Source organism: Osmerus mordax, chromosome 20 (assembly GCF_038355195.1).
Source record: "Osmerus mordax isolate fOsmMor3 chromosome 20, fOsmMor3.pri, whole genome shotgun sequence".
Lineage (NCBI taxonomy): Eukaryota > Metazoa > Chordata > Actinopteri > Osmeriformes > Osmeridae > Osmerus > Osmerus mordax.
The window spans coordinates 2,557,330-2,572,098 of NC_090069.1; the positions used below are offsets into that span (position 1 = coordinate 2,557,330).

The 14,769-nt window shown below is 48.5% G+C and overlaps 1 protein-coding gene across 1 annotated transcript; it reads right to left on the reverse strand.

Moving 5' to 3' along the window:
* Positions 1-426: 426 nt before the first annotated feature.
* On the reverse strand, positions 427-14,716 carry arsb (arylsulfatase B). Its single transcript, XM_067258211.1, has 8 exons — positions 14,296-14,716; positions 13,975-14,161; positions 13,614-13,804; positions 13,117-13,324; positions 8,312-8,555; positions 7,026-7,096; positions 1,863-1,994; positions 427-1,234 (listed from the first exon to the last, which is right to left on the reverse strand). Exons 1-8 carry the CDS (start codon positions 14,560-14,562, stop codon positions 972-974), a joined length of 1,563 nt encoding a protein of 520 aa, XP_067114312.1. The 5' UTR covers positions 14,563-14,716; the 3' UTR covers positions 427-971.
* Between the last annotated feature and the right edge of the window lie 53 nt (positions 14,717-14,769).

Sequence of the window (14,769 nt, forward strand, 5' to 3'; positions counted from 1 at the left end):
CTTGATCTAAACATAAACACAGATATATCTTGACATCTAGAAAAAAAGATCTTAAGAGTTGGAGTGAATTTTGATACCATGCTAAACCATGAAACTACTTATAAGGTTTTACAGAGACTTTGGAATCCAACCGTTTACTTAGAATAACAAGACGTTTAGAAACCATGGCAAACTATCAATTCTACATCCAGTGATTTAACCGGACAAAAAAATCCTTATAGTTAGGCTAGTGGTTTAGTTTTAATGACTGCGAAACAGGTGACTTACATTTACATTTAGTCATTTAGCAGACACTCTTATACAGAGCGACTTACAGTAAGTACAGGGACATTCCCCCCCGAGGCAAGTAGGGTGAAGTGCCTTTCCCAAGGACACAACGTCATTTGCACGGCCGGGAATCGAACAGGCAACCTTCTGATTACTAGCCCGATTCCCTCACCGCTCAGCCACCCGACTCCCATAGATTTACAGCATGCTATTTCTGTTTGTGTGTTTGACACACCAGAGGGGTGAGGTTCTACTTAATGTTAAATAAATTAAGTACAAATACCTGAAACAGCAGGAGAGGCTTAAACCAGCAACATGTGTTGGGAACCATGTTTACGCAATGGCTTGAGCTGAGGTTACCTAATCTCCAGGGGCACGGAAAAGCAGAGCGATGTCACACTATATCAGTTCGTTAATGGTGTGTTAAATTCAGAGCTCAGATGTATTGCAGTTTCCAAAAACTCCAGACTGACCACATGAAACATTTACTGCATATCAGACCACATCGACAATTTACATAACTATAAACAAGAATGTACAAAATGTGGAGTGTCTTGATGTTGATAATACATACAGTATGATGACTGAAGTGTATTCTGTAAGAATGTTGACCTTGAATTCTGACCCTGGTCTAATATCCTCATCCACATCCTCATCCACATCCTCATCCATATCTTCATCTTCATCCACATCATCTTCATCATCTAGGCCCAGGGTCCCCAGGCTCCAGTGCCAGGGTCACATCTGGGGTCGTCATCGGGGTAGATGATTGGCTTGGCTGTGCTCTGGTAGTGACGCAGTCTTCTGAGGAGCTGGTCCACCACGTCTGGGTACTGGTCCGACACGTCCAGCCTCTCCTCCGGGTCGTCCTCCAGGTTGAACAGCATGACAGGCTTCAGTGGAGCGTCCTTCAGACCGCTCCTCTCCGAACCCTCCTGCCCCGGCCGGGGGAACCACACGTCACAACCTGGGGGTGGGGAGAGGGGCGGGGTAGTTGACGCTGGGTGTTCTCAACATGCCCCAGACCCCAGGGGCAACCATTAGACCCAGAACACAACCTTGTGGTTTTAGGGGCCACATCTATGGATGCTTGCATGGTAATCTTGAGATGAGGGCATGTCTACCCAAACCACCTTACATTTACATTTAGTCATTTAGCAGATGCTCTTATCCAGAGCGACTTACAGTAAGTACAGGGACATTCCCCTGAGGCAAGTAGGGTGAAGTGCCTTGCCCAAGGACACAACGTCAGTTGGCTTGACCGGGAATCGAACTGGCAACCTTCGGATTACTAGCCCGATTCCCTCACCGCTCAGCCACCTGACTCCCTTGGCTGCATCCAAGCAACGAAATCGACATCCGACTAGGTGAAGGGTTACGAGTCCTGATTTCATAGATTAAACCCTATGAGGTTTGGCATTTTAAATCTTCTCAGAAAATTCATGCTTTTTTAATTGATTTTCTGTGATTATTGCTTCCTTGATGTTCATTGTATTGTTATTTCTTATGTTGTAAAGCGCTTTCGAGGCGCTACAGAAAACAAAGCTTTATTATTACTATTAATCCCAGGGTTAAGAATGAGAGGAAACAGTTACCTGGGTACCCAGTCAGAAGCTTCCATTTCATGTAGCGGATGGCTGCGTGAACGGACACGTTGAAGCCAGAGTTAGACCACGGCTCCGAACCAGAACCCTGAGCCAAGGTCAACCGGGACGCGACGCCAGGACCTGGGAATGGAGAGGAGGGAGAGAATTAACTGATAATGGAGGGCAATGATCCATGTTAAAGAAACCGTGAATAGTTGATAAATGGAGTATTGGACTACCACTGGACACAAAACGTCCACTGTGGAAAGGGAAGCGTAGCGAAGTGAGACTGGGTCAGGCATCGCTCCACGGAACATACCCGAGAATCACAGACTAGGCGGCCGGTCGGGCTAGAGGTGTAAAAATAAATACACGGATGAGAAAGAGCCCTTTCTTTCCTGCAAGGCAAACGATGAGGCAGCAGGAATGAAGCAATTTCAGACATTGCCTTGGCTAAGAGGAGGAACTCAAGGAGCGAGGTTTCCCCAAACTTGCGATTCTAGAGCGAAAAGAATTTGAACTTGGCTTTAGCGCCAACACTGTCAGCACATCAGGGGAGTCACCCTCATATATCTTATCATCTTCCCTTCTTCTCTTCCATGAGAAAAGTGTATGTGGTAAGATTTCACATAGATTTACATTTACATTTAGTCATTTAGCAGACGCTCTTATCCAGAGCGACTTACAGTAAGTACAGGGACATTCCCCCGAGGCAAGTAGGGTGAAGTGCCTTGCCCAAGGACACAACGTCAGTTGGCATGACCGGGAATCGAACTGGCAACCTTCGGATTACTAGCCCGACTCCCTCACCGCTCAGCCAACTGACTCCCAGATACATTCCTGGTTCACCTATCATTTTTACATGTAGTCTGTGATATGTTTTAGTTGAAAATGCCATGAAGATTAATTTTCCTTGTGCCTGACAATGACATTTATACGATTTTACAGCCAGAAGGTCGTGTTTTCCCTCCACTGAGGAGCATTCAACCAGTGTTATCAATAAGTGTATGATTACAGATTCACTGCTGTCAACCAGTGTTATCAATAAGTGTATGATTACAGATTCACTGCTGTCAACCAGTGTTATCAATAAGTGCATGATTACAGATTCACTGCTGTCAACCAGTGTTATCAATAAGTGTATGATTACAGATTCACTGCTGTCAACCAGTGTTATCCAAAAGTACATGATTACTGATGTACTGCTGTCAACCAGTGTTATCAATAAGTGTATGATTACAGATTCACTGCTGTCAACCAGTGTTATCCAAAAGTACATGATTACTGATGTACTGCTGTCAACCAGTGTTATCAATAAGTGCATGATTACAGATTTACTGCTGTTCTAGTTAAGATCTGAGGGACTTTTAACAGCCAACACCCCCCCCCCCCCCCCCCCGTTTCCCTTATCAGGACATAAAGAACTCTCTCAAGTAACAGGTCTGAAGCAGATAAACATCAGACACACTTTCAAGAAGTGTGTGTGTGTGTGTGTGGGGGGGGGGTCTAGAATGGAGGGCGTTTCCAGGTCCAGGCTGAGTTTGACCCCAGAAATGTGGTCTTAATTAGACAGATTTTGGAATAATTACCACCGGTTAATACAGTCAGGGGAACATGTCTCCTAACCGCCATCCCATAATACACCAGCCCTTGTTCCCCTCTTCTAATGAGCACGCATCCTAAGATGTTTATCGGCACCAGAGACCACATGAATGACGGGGCATCATTGCGTTGATGGATCAACACACAAAAGACACGTGGGCTCTCAAGGTGGGCTCGCATGGCACCGCACTGCTGCCGAATCGTCCGCGATTCAGATCTTTCTGTTCGAAACAAGTCGGAGCCAAACCACCCCAGAGCAAGCGTGGACCTGCATACGAGTAGCTATGAAAACGCACGTCAGTCAGTTTACAAGGCAAGGTCTCCTATTGTTGTCGCCGTTAACGACGGGCAGATGTCCTTAGCTCAGACCCGAGAGACCGTCCTCGTCTCAGACACGGGCTCAGAGCTGACAGCTTTGGCTGGGTGAGCTCTGAGCCCCGCTGAAGGAACTTTGTGTTCTGCCTGTCTCTCTCTCTCTCTCTCTGCGGGCATCTCTCTCTCTGTTTCTCAGTTCTCCCAGAGACAGGGCCTCACCAGTCCTCCCCTCACGCCGGCGTTCCTGTTTTCCTTTCTCTCGGCAGGACCGAGGGACAAGTGCAGCTGACGGCTACCCGGACTGCTACATCTGGATCCAAGAAACCAGCGGGACAGGTCCCCAGGGAACGACATGGGGAGGAGGGAGGAAAGGGGAGGAGGGAGGGAGGGGGTGTAAGAGAGGAGAGAGACAGAAAGAGAGAGCGTGAAAGAGAAATTCAAATAGAGAGAAGAAGGGAGAGAGAGAGAGAAGAAGGGAGAGAGAGATAGAGATAGAGAGAGAGGGGGGGGGGAAGAGGGGGAGGGAGGGAGGGGGTGACAGAGGGGTGGAAAAGGGAGGAAGAGGGGAAAGTCAGGGGGATTTGAGGTTTTGGAGCTGGTCCAGGGGCCTCATTCTGCCTCGACAGGCCAAGGGTTCAGAGACCCCTCTGTGGCCCACTTACACCGAACCCCTCAAACAGAGAGGGTCTCCGGTCTGAATGAGGAACAAGAGAAAGAACGTCAGGGGGATTAGAATCCTTCTTTCAGACACACACCGAAATGAAAGGGGGAAGAGAGAGAAAAACAGAGCAGGAATCCCTCCTGTCAGACAGAGAAAGAGAGGGGGGGGAGAGATTGACAAGGAGAAAAAGGGAGAGGAAAGGCCAGGGCACAGAGACCCTCTTGTCAGAGAGAAAAGGAGGGGAGAAGGAGAGAGGAAAGGGTCGAATGAGAGTAAGAGACCCTAAGAATGCCACAAAGAAAAGAGAAGGGGGCTCTCATTCTGGAAAGACCAGAGGAAAATCAGTCTGTTTCTATGGTGACCGATAATGAGTATGGCAGTTAAATAAAGAATCCATTTCAGCCGTGAGAATATGGAGTATCGATGCTGTGGAGTTTCGACACGATTCCCCCATCCAGAGGTATGTTTTTGATGCCAGTAGTGAGCCCCTGTTGAGGAAAGCACTAGAAAGCAATTAGGGGCTTTGAAAGTTGGCAGTTGGTTTTCTGACCAGTAAGAGGAGCCCAGGTTGTTCTCCAAAGGCAGGTTAATCCTACTCTTCTATAACCCCCCCCCCCCACACACACACACACACACACACACACACACACACACACACACACACACACGACAAAGAACTCCGTGGCAGTTGCAGCCTTGAACTATGGATATGAACCGTTCTAACACACAGATCAAGGTCATCAAGCTTGATCAAAGCTCTTGAGCTTGAACGGTGAAAAATAATAGCATGGAGGCTTGTTCTGGAGGTTACCCGGCCCCACTGTTGTGTAACTGGGTGAGGAGAATCCATACATGCCCTATCGCACAGCCTTTTGTTCCACCCACCAGCCGACCTCCAGTTAGGGGCCTCACACCCCCCTCTGAGATGGAAGTGGTTCACTCCACCTAATATTAAGTGGTTTAGACGAGAATGAGAGTACTCCACTGTGTTGCACAGCGAGGGGGGGCTCCACAGTCACATAGCCCATTTCCTGGAATCCCCCCCTACAATCACAGTTTAGCCCACGCACACACCCACCCACACACACACACCCTCCCTTTTTAAACGGTCAAGTATATCTCAAGTTTCGACCGTACATTTGGTCATTACGGCGCGCAACCGTTATTCTATCGGCATTCGTTATATATCGACTGTGATATGAACGCAATAATTAGCAGAACTAACTCAGGCCATGAGACGGACATCTTTGAGAGTGTACAGAAAAAGAGAATGAACCAGAAGAGGGTGAAAGAGCAGAAACGGCTCTCCTAACAGCGCGTTAATCACGGACAGATGGCCCGGGTCACCGCGGTGCTCCGTGGGTTCTGGGGGAGCCGGTGAAAAAACAAGGGGAGATAAAAGAACGTGCCGGTGATGAACGCCGACCGGGTGAGACTGGCCAGACGCAGACACACACACCGGGTCTTGAAACACACCTCATCCTCTCCGACAGACACGGAGCGAGAGAGACAGTAACAGATAACAAGAGAAGAGATAAGAGAGGACACTGACCACTGATGGCAACAAACCCAACAGTCAGTCAGCATCTATATACGACCTAACCCTAAGCTCCCTGGATCACTAACGTTCACACATTCCTTAAACTCGGGAGCATCTCATGCAACATGATTTAGTTTCCCCGTTTGTGGGTTTTAGGAGAAATGGGTTTTTACAAGAAAATGTGTTTCAACTTCCTGATATTACTTCAAAGGCTTCAAGACTGCTTGGTACCAATGATTGCCCTTATCCAATGAACAGCTTCTCTTCATTATGCTGTTACCATGTGATTGCGATTCTACTGAAGTCCTTTATAGGTGAACTAAATAGGTAACATGAAGCTGTGTGGGGACGTTTACCATGTCCCAGACAGACTGACTGACAGGAGTTGGAAAGCAGGAAGACGAGAGGAAAAGAAACCGCCTCTGGCCAGTCGTTACCACAGGTCATCAATCACCTGAACATGTTTTATCACCTTGTTCCTGTCACATGACTCGCAAGTCACATGGTCTGTCTTAACACTCCAAACTGGAACTGAACGCGCCTCCCCAGTGACCACTTCCTCCAATCACACATTCACTCACCCAGTCGCTTCAGACTGGATGTTAGTTGATACCTCTGTGGTAGCATTATTACCTAAGATGCATGAGGTGGGTGTAGGATTCTCAGCCTAAATGGCAAAACTTAAACACACTCAAACACCTCAGGAACAAGAACTGCACCTTCAAACGGGATAACATTTGACATTTATCAATGGTGGTCTCCAGCTGTGGCGTTCAACCCTGGTCCTCAGGGCTCACTATCCGGCATATTCTAGATGTTTCCATGCTCCAACACACCTGATTCAAATGAATGGGTCGTTAGGAAGCTCAGCAGAAGCCTGGTAACGACCTGTTCATTTGAATCAGGTGTGCTGGAGCATGGAAACATCTAGAATATGCAAGATAGTGAGCCCTGAGGACCAGGGTTGAAGACCATGGATCTAGTCTACATGAGTAACTATACGCATAAGCCAGCAGAACTGTGTGGTGATGACAGCCGATAAAGGTGAACTCACATGGTGCCATGTCGACGTACAGAGGGTCTATGTTGTGGAGCAGCTCCACTCTGGGTGACGCAAAGCCTTTGCTGTCAGAAACAGAAAAAAAAAGGTAGAAGGTTAGTGTCAGCAAGGTGGTGAACAAACCGTGTCATCTGTGACTCACGCCTGGTCCAGCAGGACCTTAAACCACAAGCACCCAGTGGTCAGAAACCTTGAACACATTCGACCATAGAGAGAATACAGCACTTTCTCCAGCCAACTGCATCTGACAACTCACACACACACAATATGCTTCCATAACGTAAATGTGCACACACTCCAGAATAACTTTTCTTAAGCCCTTGCTAGCGAGCTCCTGTTCCAGCCTTCATTTGGTTGTAATTTCACAGGCCGACTTGTCGAGGCCCTGTGCTTCTCCGTAAACGCACTGCAATTAAAGCCCTCTGCAGCCATAACGCAGCAAAAAATAAAAACGGTTGTTGGTCGCCCTGGCACGGTAACACTGCGACACGTCTGCTGTGAAAACCGACCGGGCCTAGGTAACACGGAGGTCAGGTGACTGCTCCTGGCCAATGGAGAGAAGGAAAGGCCCGGGGCTGGTAGTTTGTGGTGGAGACTCTGCCTGGATCTGCTGCATGAGATCTACAGCAGCCCTCAATTACTTCCATTTCATTGTTTCTACATTTAGGTTACGAAAAGAATGTGTCACTCAAACAGTAGGCAATGAGAGACTCTGGGACTTTTAACTGTGACAGCTCGTAGGTTAGTGGGACGTTCACATCACGGTACCTCCCAAGTCTGGATGTAAACAGTGCCTGAGTTAATGTCCGGTTCTTTTTCGTCCTTAACAGACGTTCTGAAGCTCAGTTAAAAACGCAAATGTTGACGTTTGTCTAACAGTGTGCTCTCTCTCAGCTCTGTCGTAGGACAGACTGGCAAGCTGGAGGAAGAGGGATGGAACAGGGAGAGAGAGAGAGAGAGAGAAAGAGACAGGGATGGAAAGACTACAAATTTGTGTGAGAATGACTGATGGAATTTCCTTCACTTTGAGGTCCCATCGCTACGGTAACAAAGGGGTTTATTGAAGGGCCAGGGGCTCCTGAAAGAGGCAGAACGGTCAGGGGGAGGGAGGAGGGGGGGACAGAGGAGGGGAAGGGAAGGAAGGGGGGGGGTGGGTTGGGGAGTAGGCTGTCAAACATAGGCTGTCTCAGATGTGAGAAATCCCTGATGTGTCTAACCAAACCGTAGAACGTAGAACAGCCTTGAATAAACAGTGTGTGTGAGAGTGAGATCCCACTCACCTGACAGTATTCCACACGTCAAACCCATCCAGCGGCTTCGTGCCATTGGTTGTCCCCCCCGCCAGGCTGACGAGCGTGGGCAGCCAATCAGAGATGTGCACCAGCTCTCGGCTGACGGTCCCGGGCTTCTTCAGGAGTGGGCTGGTCACGAAGCCCACGCCCCTGACTCCGCCCTCCCACAGCGTGCACTTCCTCCCTCTCAGAGGCCAGTTGCTGCCCCCTGTGAGAGTCTGACCTCCATTATCTGTCAACACACACACACACCAGGACAAGCATGAGCACAGTACCCATGAGGAGAGAGTGATGGAGACCCACTACCACTAACTGAAGCCACCCTAATCCTACCACGTCAGGGGAAAGTTTGTGGATGTGTTTTTGTTGTGATTCTGGAAAGTACAACCCTAACTCCGATTCGACGCTGTCCTCACAAAAGCACTCCCTGTTCCTTTTCCTTCTCCACACTGTTCGAGCAATATATCAAGTTACCATCGGATTACAGCATGCTTAGTAAGCACTAAGAGCAACTTCACTCAAATCAGAGGTGGAAAGACACAGTATCAATGCATTGTGTTGTAGAAGGGAAGATTACTTAGTGGTCAAACAATCCATAGCTGCTCTCCTATGCCTAGCAGAGAGAGAATCTGAGGGGGATAGAGGTAGGTCCAAACAACAAGTCAACCCTCCCATGCAGAAATGCCCTCAGATCCAGAGTTTGGGAGGTTGCCAGGTTGGCCGACACTCTCAGTGTTACGGTTAATATTAACGTTGCTCCTTTCACAAAAGGCTGCTTTGTTGAAGAGCTCGATCCAGCTCCCAGTCACGAGGAAAGGGGTCCTTTGACTCATCTCTCTGTGCTTCGGTCTGTTCTGGAGTTCATGCTTCCCCTGTTTACCCTGCACCTCTATCCACATCCAAGTGTCAGCGTCGCAGTTGCTGTCATCCATCTTTCCTTCACTCTCATGCCTTTCAGTTAGGTAGGGGGTGAAACTTCCTCAAGTCTTCCTCAGACAGAACTGCAGACATAAACACACACACACGGCAAGCAGGCACAGACAGACAGACACACACACACACACACACACAAACGGGCAAAAGCACACACACACACACACATGGGTAAGCACACAAACGTGCACAGACACAAACACACAGCAAGTCAGACAGACTGTCATCCTCCCCAGAGTTGTGTCAAGTATAAACACCGAGGACCAATCACAGAGAGGCAGAACTCCCTCTCTAGGGAGGCAGAGGTAGGGGAGGAGACGAGAGGAGGGGGAAGGGAGGGGGGAAGGAAGGAGGGGGGAGGGCGGGCGGGCGGGAGGGGGGAGGTGCCGTGCGAGTCCAGGAAGCAGTCTGTGCTGATTCCAGCACTGTTCTGGAAAGAGCTCCACAGCTCACTAATTCATTTTCAATCTGTTGCTCCTTTCTCTACGCCAGTGCTCCCTCTCACTCTGTGTCTCTCCCCTCTCTCCCTCCACTCTCTCTCTCTACATCTCTCTGTGTCTCTCCCCTCTCTCCCTCCACTCTCTCCCTCAGTCTCTCTCTCTCTACATCTCTCCTCTCTCTCCATCCACTCCCTCCCTCAGTCTCTCTCTCTACATCTCTCTCTGTGTCTCTCCCCTCTCTCCCTCCACTCTCTCTCTCTACATCTCTCTCTGTGTCTCTCCCCTCCCCTCTCTCCCTCTGTCTCTCTCTCTCTCTACATCTTTCTCTGTGTCTCACCCCTCTCTCCCTCGGTCTCTCTCTCTCTCTCTCTACATCTCTCTCTGTGTCTCTCCCCTCTCCCTCCACTCTCTCCCTCAGTCTCTCTCTCTGTCTCTCCTCTCTCTCCATCCACTCCCTCCCTCGGTCTCTCTCTCTACGTCTCTCCCCTCTCTCCCTCCACTCTCTCCCTCGGTCTCTCTCTCTCTGCCCTCCCCTCCTTTCTTTCTCGGACTCTCTCGCCCAGAGAGACACTTGGTTAACAGGGGATTTCATCACAAAGGAAACCTTAGCTTAGCTCAGTATCCTCAAGTGTGTTTGCTGCTAGCAGGGCAGGGCTGAGCGGTGTTGGCCAGTGTTTACACTGTGACTAAGGTGGACCAGTAAACGCACAGCATGACGGCCAGGGATGACACGTGTGGACTTCTGATGAATCATGGACGGAGTGCATAACGCTAAACAAGAGCACCGCTTTGCATAATTTCTTCCTGTGATCCATTCCTGGATTCTACGAGCTTGCCAACAACAGAAACACTGACTAGAGTCTTCCTCACCACAGTTCCCCACCAGTCTCCACCAATCAGACTCTGGGTCAGTAGGGGAGGGAGGCAAGGGAGTGGGATTCATGTCTCGTAACGACAACCTCAGGTGACGTCCAATTCCTGAACCACACACCATGGCATAACTATGACTGAGGCCTAGTCAGATGTTCTGGTAACTTCCCCGACACGAGAAGCAACCCTGAATCAGCCTCACCTACCTCAGCCTCACCTACCTCAGCCTCACCTACCTCAGCCTCACCTACCTCAGCCTCACCTACCTCAGCCTCACCTACCACAGCCACACCTACCTCAGCCTCACCTACCACAGCCACACCTACCTCAGCCTCACCTACCTCAGCCACACCTACCTCAGCCTCACCTACCTCAGCCTCACCTACCTCAGCCTCACCTACCTCAGCCTCACCTACCTCAGCCACACCTACCACAGCCTCACCTACCACAGCCTCAGTGTACCACCACAGGCAGAAAGCTCCTCACTTCACTTCCACAGTGCTGGGCCAGCCTCCTAATTACCTATTCAAAGCCAAACGGCTAAAAATAACTTGATTACCCTCCACCTTCAAAGTGTTTACCTACTTCAGATGCAAACCATTAAAAAGGCCCAGATGTTGACAATTGTAGGGTGGAACCAAAAAGCTAGAAACACTGATTGACCAAGCATTAGGTAACATTAGAAATATTAGAGGCCATACTGGTGAGCACTCTAAATACATATAGATATACAATTAATACAAACCCCAAACATAATTACCAACAACCCATAAGATAGTTGCATGGAAATGTAACGTGAAATGCGAGTGGCCCACTGAATACAAATTTGGAAGGAATCAGACTTTCATGTAAGTAGGCAACACTAGCCAGTCTTAAACCGCTCATACTTGTGTGCGGATCTATGCAAAGTCCTTCGGTTTCTGCCTGTAAATTGCTACCAGCTGTAGAAGTGTGAGGCAGACAGAGCGCCTCGAGACCAGCTCAGAGGACATGCTGCCACCTGGTGGATCCTCGGAGTACTGCACTAGCCATTCAAAGACCTATCTGGACAGACACATTTACATTTACATTTAGTCATTTAGCAGACGCTCTTATCCAGAGCGACTTACAGTAAGTACAGGGACATTCCCCCGAGGCAAGTAGGGTGAAGTGCCTTGCCCAAGGACACAACGTCAGTTGGCTTGACCGGGAATCAAACTGGCAACCTTTGGATTACTAGCCCGATTCCCTCACCACTCAGCCACCTGACTCTGTACAGACACTGTACATCTCTCCAAGCAAATATTGCACCATATACGTTAAGCTACATTTATATTAGCTATTGGCTATAAATATTAAACTTCAAGCTTAAATGCTAAATATTAACATACATTATATTATACTTCTAAGCAAATGTTGTTTTGTTTCCCGTGACCCACATAAAAACAAAAACGCAAATAAAACGTAGGCCTACGTCATTGCCGAGTCTATTCAAGGTCAAGACGACCCCCTTCCACAGCTCCTCTCCTCCATGGGAACTGGACGTGGGTGATAATGGAAAACGCTGCGTGCCGCCCAAGAGACGTTAAGATCGCTCCCTCCTCAGCTGCCCACAGAGTTTGGCTCTTTTTAGATGTGACACCTCGTAAAGCATCTGGATTCCAACCGCACGTAAAACAACATAATAGCCCCCGTTCCCAGTGACATTAACACAGTTAGTCTACAGCCTCCATATGTTTCTGACACGGTCTGCTTCTTTACTATGTGACGGGTTTGTAGTCTTTTTCATGGTAGCTTTTCACAACACTCTCCTATACAAATAGAATTAACGCAATACGATACATCAAAAACGTCACGTAATCCCTGGTTGCATATTAATCCTGTATTGAGTAATCTCTTTTCAGATGTGCATGAGACCAACTGCTGGGAACAACAGCACGCTGCATTCTAAAGAGATTATAACACTCACACTCCATCAGCACAATATAGCTCATTTTACTGAGTGAGAAACAATGGGAGTGAGGGACACAGAACGAGAGGAAGAGAGAGGCAGAGAGAAAGGGAGACAGAACGAGGGGAAGAGAGAGGCAGAGAGAGAGAGGGAGAAAGACAAAAATAACCGAAGAGAGAGGAATATAGAGAGAGAGAGACAAAGAAAGAGCGAGAGAGAGAGAGAGACAAAGAAAGAGCGAGAGCGAGAGCGAGAGAGAGAGCGAGAGAGAGAACAGAGAACAGAGCAGTAAAGATGTGGAGACAGAGTCACAGCAGAAATGACTGAGACTGAGTGGCCATCACCTCACAGGACATCAAATCACCACATTGTGATCGAGACAGAACTTCTGCTTATGAAGTTCTGTCAGGGGTTTCCTGTTTGCAATAGACTACCACAGACAGGAAGGTAAGGAGGATGTGTAAGCATGGTTTTGTCATTGTCATTTTCGAATTCTCATTCTGCAGTTACTATTTCCAAGTCACAATCAGTGTCACTTATCTACTTTCAGTGCGACTTTGAGCGTAGCTTCCAGTGCTTAGCAAACATCGAGGACAGAGCCAATCTCCTGTCAGTGTTACCTGTTGAGAAGATCAGCACTGTGTTGCTCCACAGGCCTCTCTCCTGCAGAGCCAGACTGATGTTGCCCACCGCCTCATCCATGGCCGACACCATGCCTGCGTACACTCTACGGTGATGGTCTTTTATGAAGCTGTAGGGGGCGATGTAGCGCTCTGGCACCTGTAGAGGAGCATGGACGGCCTGCAGAGCCACGTAGAGGAAGAGAGGCTGCAAGACAGAAAGTAGACACACTCAAACACAATCTGATTCAGTACAGACAGACACACACACACACACACACACACACACACACACACGACCACTATGCACCCCCTCTTTAGGAATCAACTAATGACTGGCCGTTGTCAAGTGAGAGATTCAGAGATTCATTTCCCATGGACAACCGTAGGCTATCTTATAAGTTAAAACATGTTTACGTGATGACGGCTCAACAGACTTGCTGTAAAAGTGTTTACAGACCACTGTACCACGTCCTGTGTAACGATGGTGCAGGTACCTTGTTGGGGTCTTGTTTAGCGATGATGCTGGTGACCCTGTCTGTGAACAGCTGCGTTGAGTATGTGCCTGTGTATCCCGTGGCAACCTCCTCCCCGTCTCTAAGGTCGAGGGCGCAGCGCGTCTCGTTGTGAGGGGGGACGGGGCTACAACGCTGGTGGCTGAAGTAGTCCTCACTTCCTGTCAGGTAGCCTTGGCAACACGGACATTAACAAACAGGTCAACATGCAATGCAGGCCTATCCGAGACCTTCATATTATTACAACACAGAACAACTCTAGATGTCTCAATCTTTTTTTGTACTCATAGCTAGACTAATAGTCATTGCTGACGAATACAGTCGTCATTTCGAACCTACTCACCAAAATAAGAATCAAACCCCCTGCGTGTGGGTAGGCAGTCCTTCTTGTACATGCCAAGGTGCCACTTTCCCACCATGTGCGTGGCATAGCCGGCTTCTCGCATCAGCTGGGGCAACAGCTTCTCAGCCAGGGGAACACAGTAGGGCTGGCAAGGCCAGATGATTTCATGCTGCATGCCCGTGTGAATCTGGGGAGAGAGAAGGACATGCACAGACAAGGTGAATGTTGCTAGGCTTGTCAGTAGTGTTTGGCAGTGCTAAAATGCTAAAGTCATGACGTAACACTGTCCATGGGAATCATCCAAACCTCAGAATCGCTCACCTGATAGCGGCCGGTCATGAGTTGATTCCTAGAGGGGGTGCATATAGGCTGAACGTAGTAATTTTCCAATCTGACGCCTTTTGCGGAAAGTTTGTCCAGGTTCGGCGTTTTGATCTCAGATCCGTGATAACCAACATCATGCCAGCCGAAGTCATCTGCAAGAATAAACACTATGTGCGGGGGCTGTTTAGCTTCAACAAGCAGTAGGGCAACGGATATGAAGACAATTGTACTTGTAGTTGTCGAAATCCACTGCACAAGTACCATCGCCTTCGTCTACGAGGAAGAAGTGTATCCTTGCTAGTTGCAGAAATGCACTGACGAAAATGCTGGTTTAACACGATAATATACTTAAGTAACTTAATAAGAAGTAATCAATCACAAGACGTTTGTATGTTTGGAAAGGAAAAACACAAGCATGACTGTTTCTGAAGCTTCCAGGTTGATTTTTGTCCCTCTAGACAGTAACCAATA

What these genes read in the sequence shown, in the direction of transcription:
- arsb (XM_067258211.1), bottom strand. Translation starts at nt 14,562, where the DNA reads ATGGTACTTGTGCAGTGGATTTCGACAACTACAAGTACAATTGTCTTC. An exon ending in TCATGACCGGCCGCTATCAG is followed by an intron (nt 14,162 to 14,295) that starts GTGAGCGATTCT and finishes CTCTCTCCCCAG; the next exon opens with ATTCACACGGGCATGCAGCA. An exon ending in GGGGTTTGATTCTTATTTTG is followed by an intron (nt 13,805 to 13,974) that starts GTGAGTAGGTTC and finishes CGTGTTGCCAAG; the next exon opens with GCTACCTGACAGGAAGTGAG.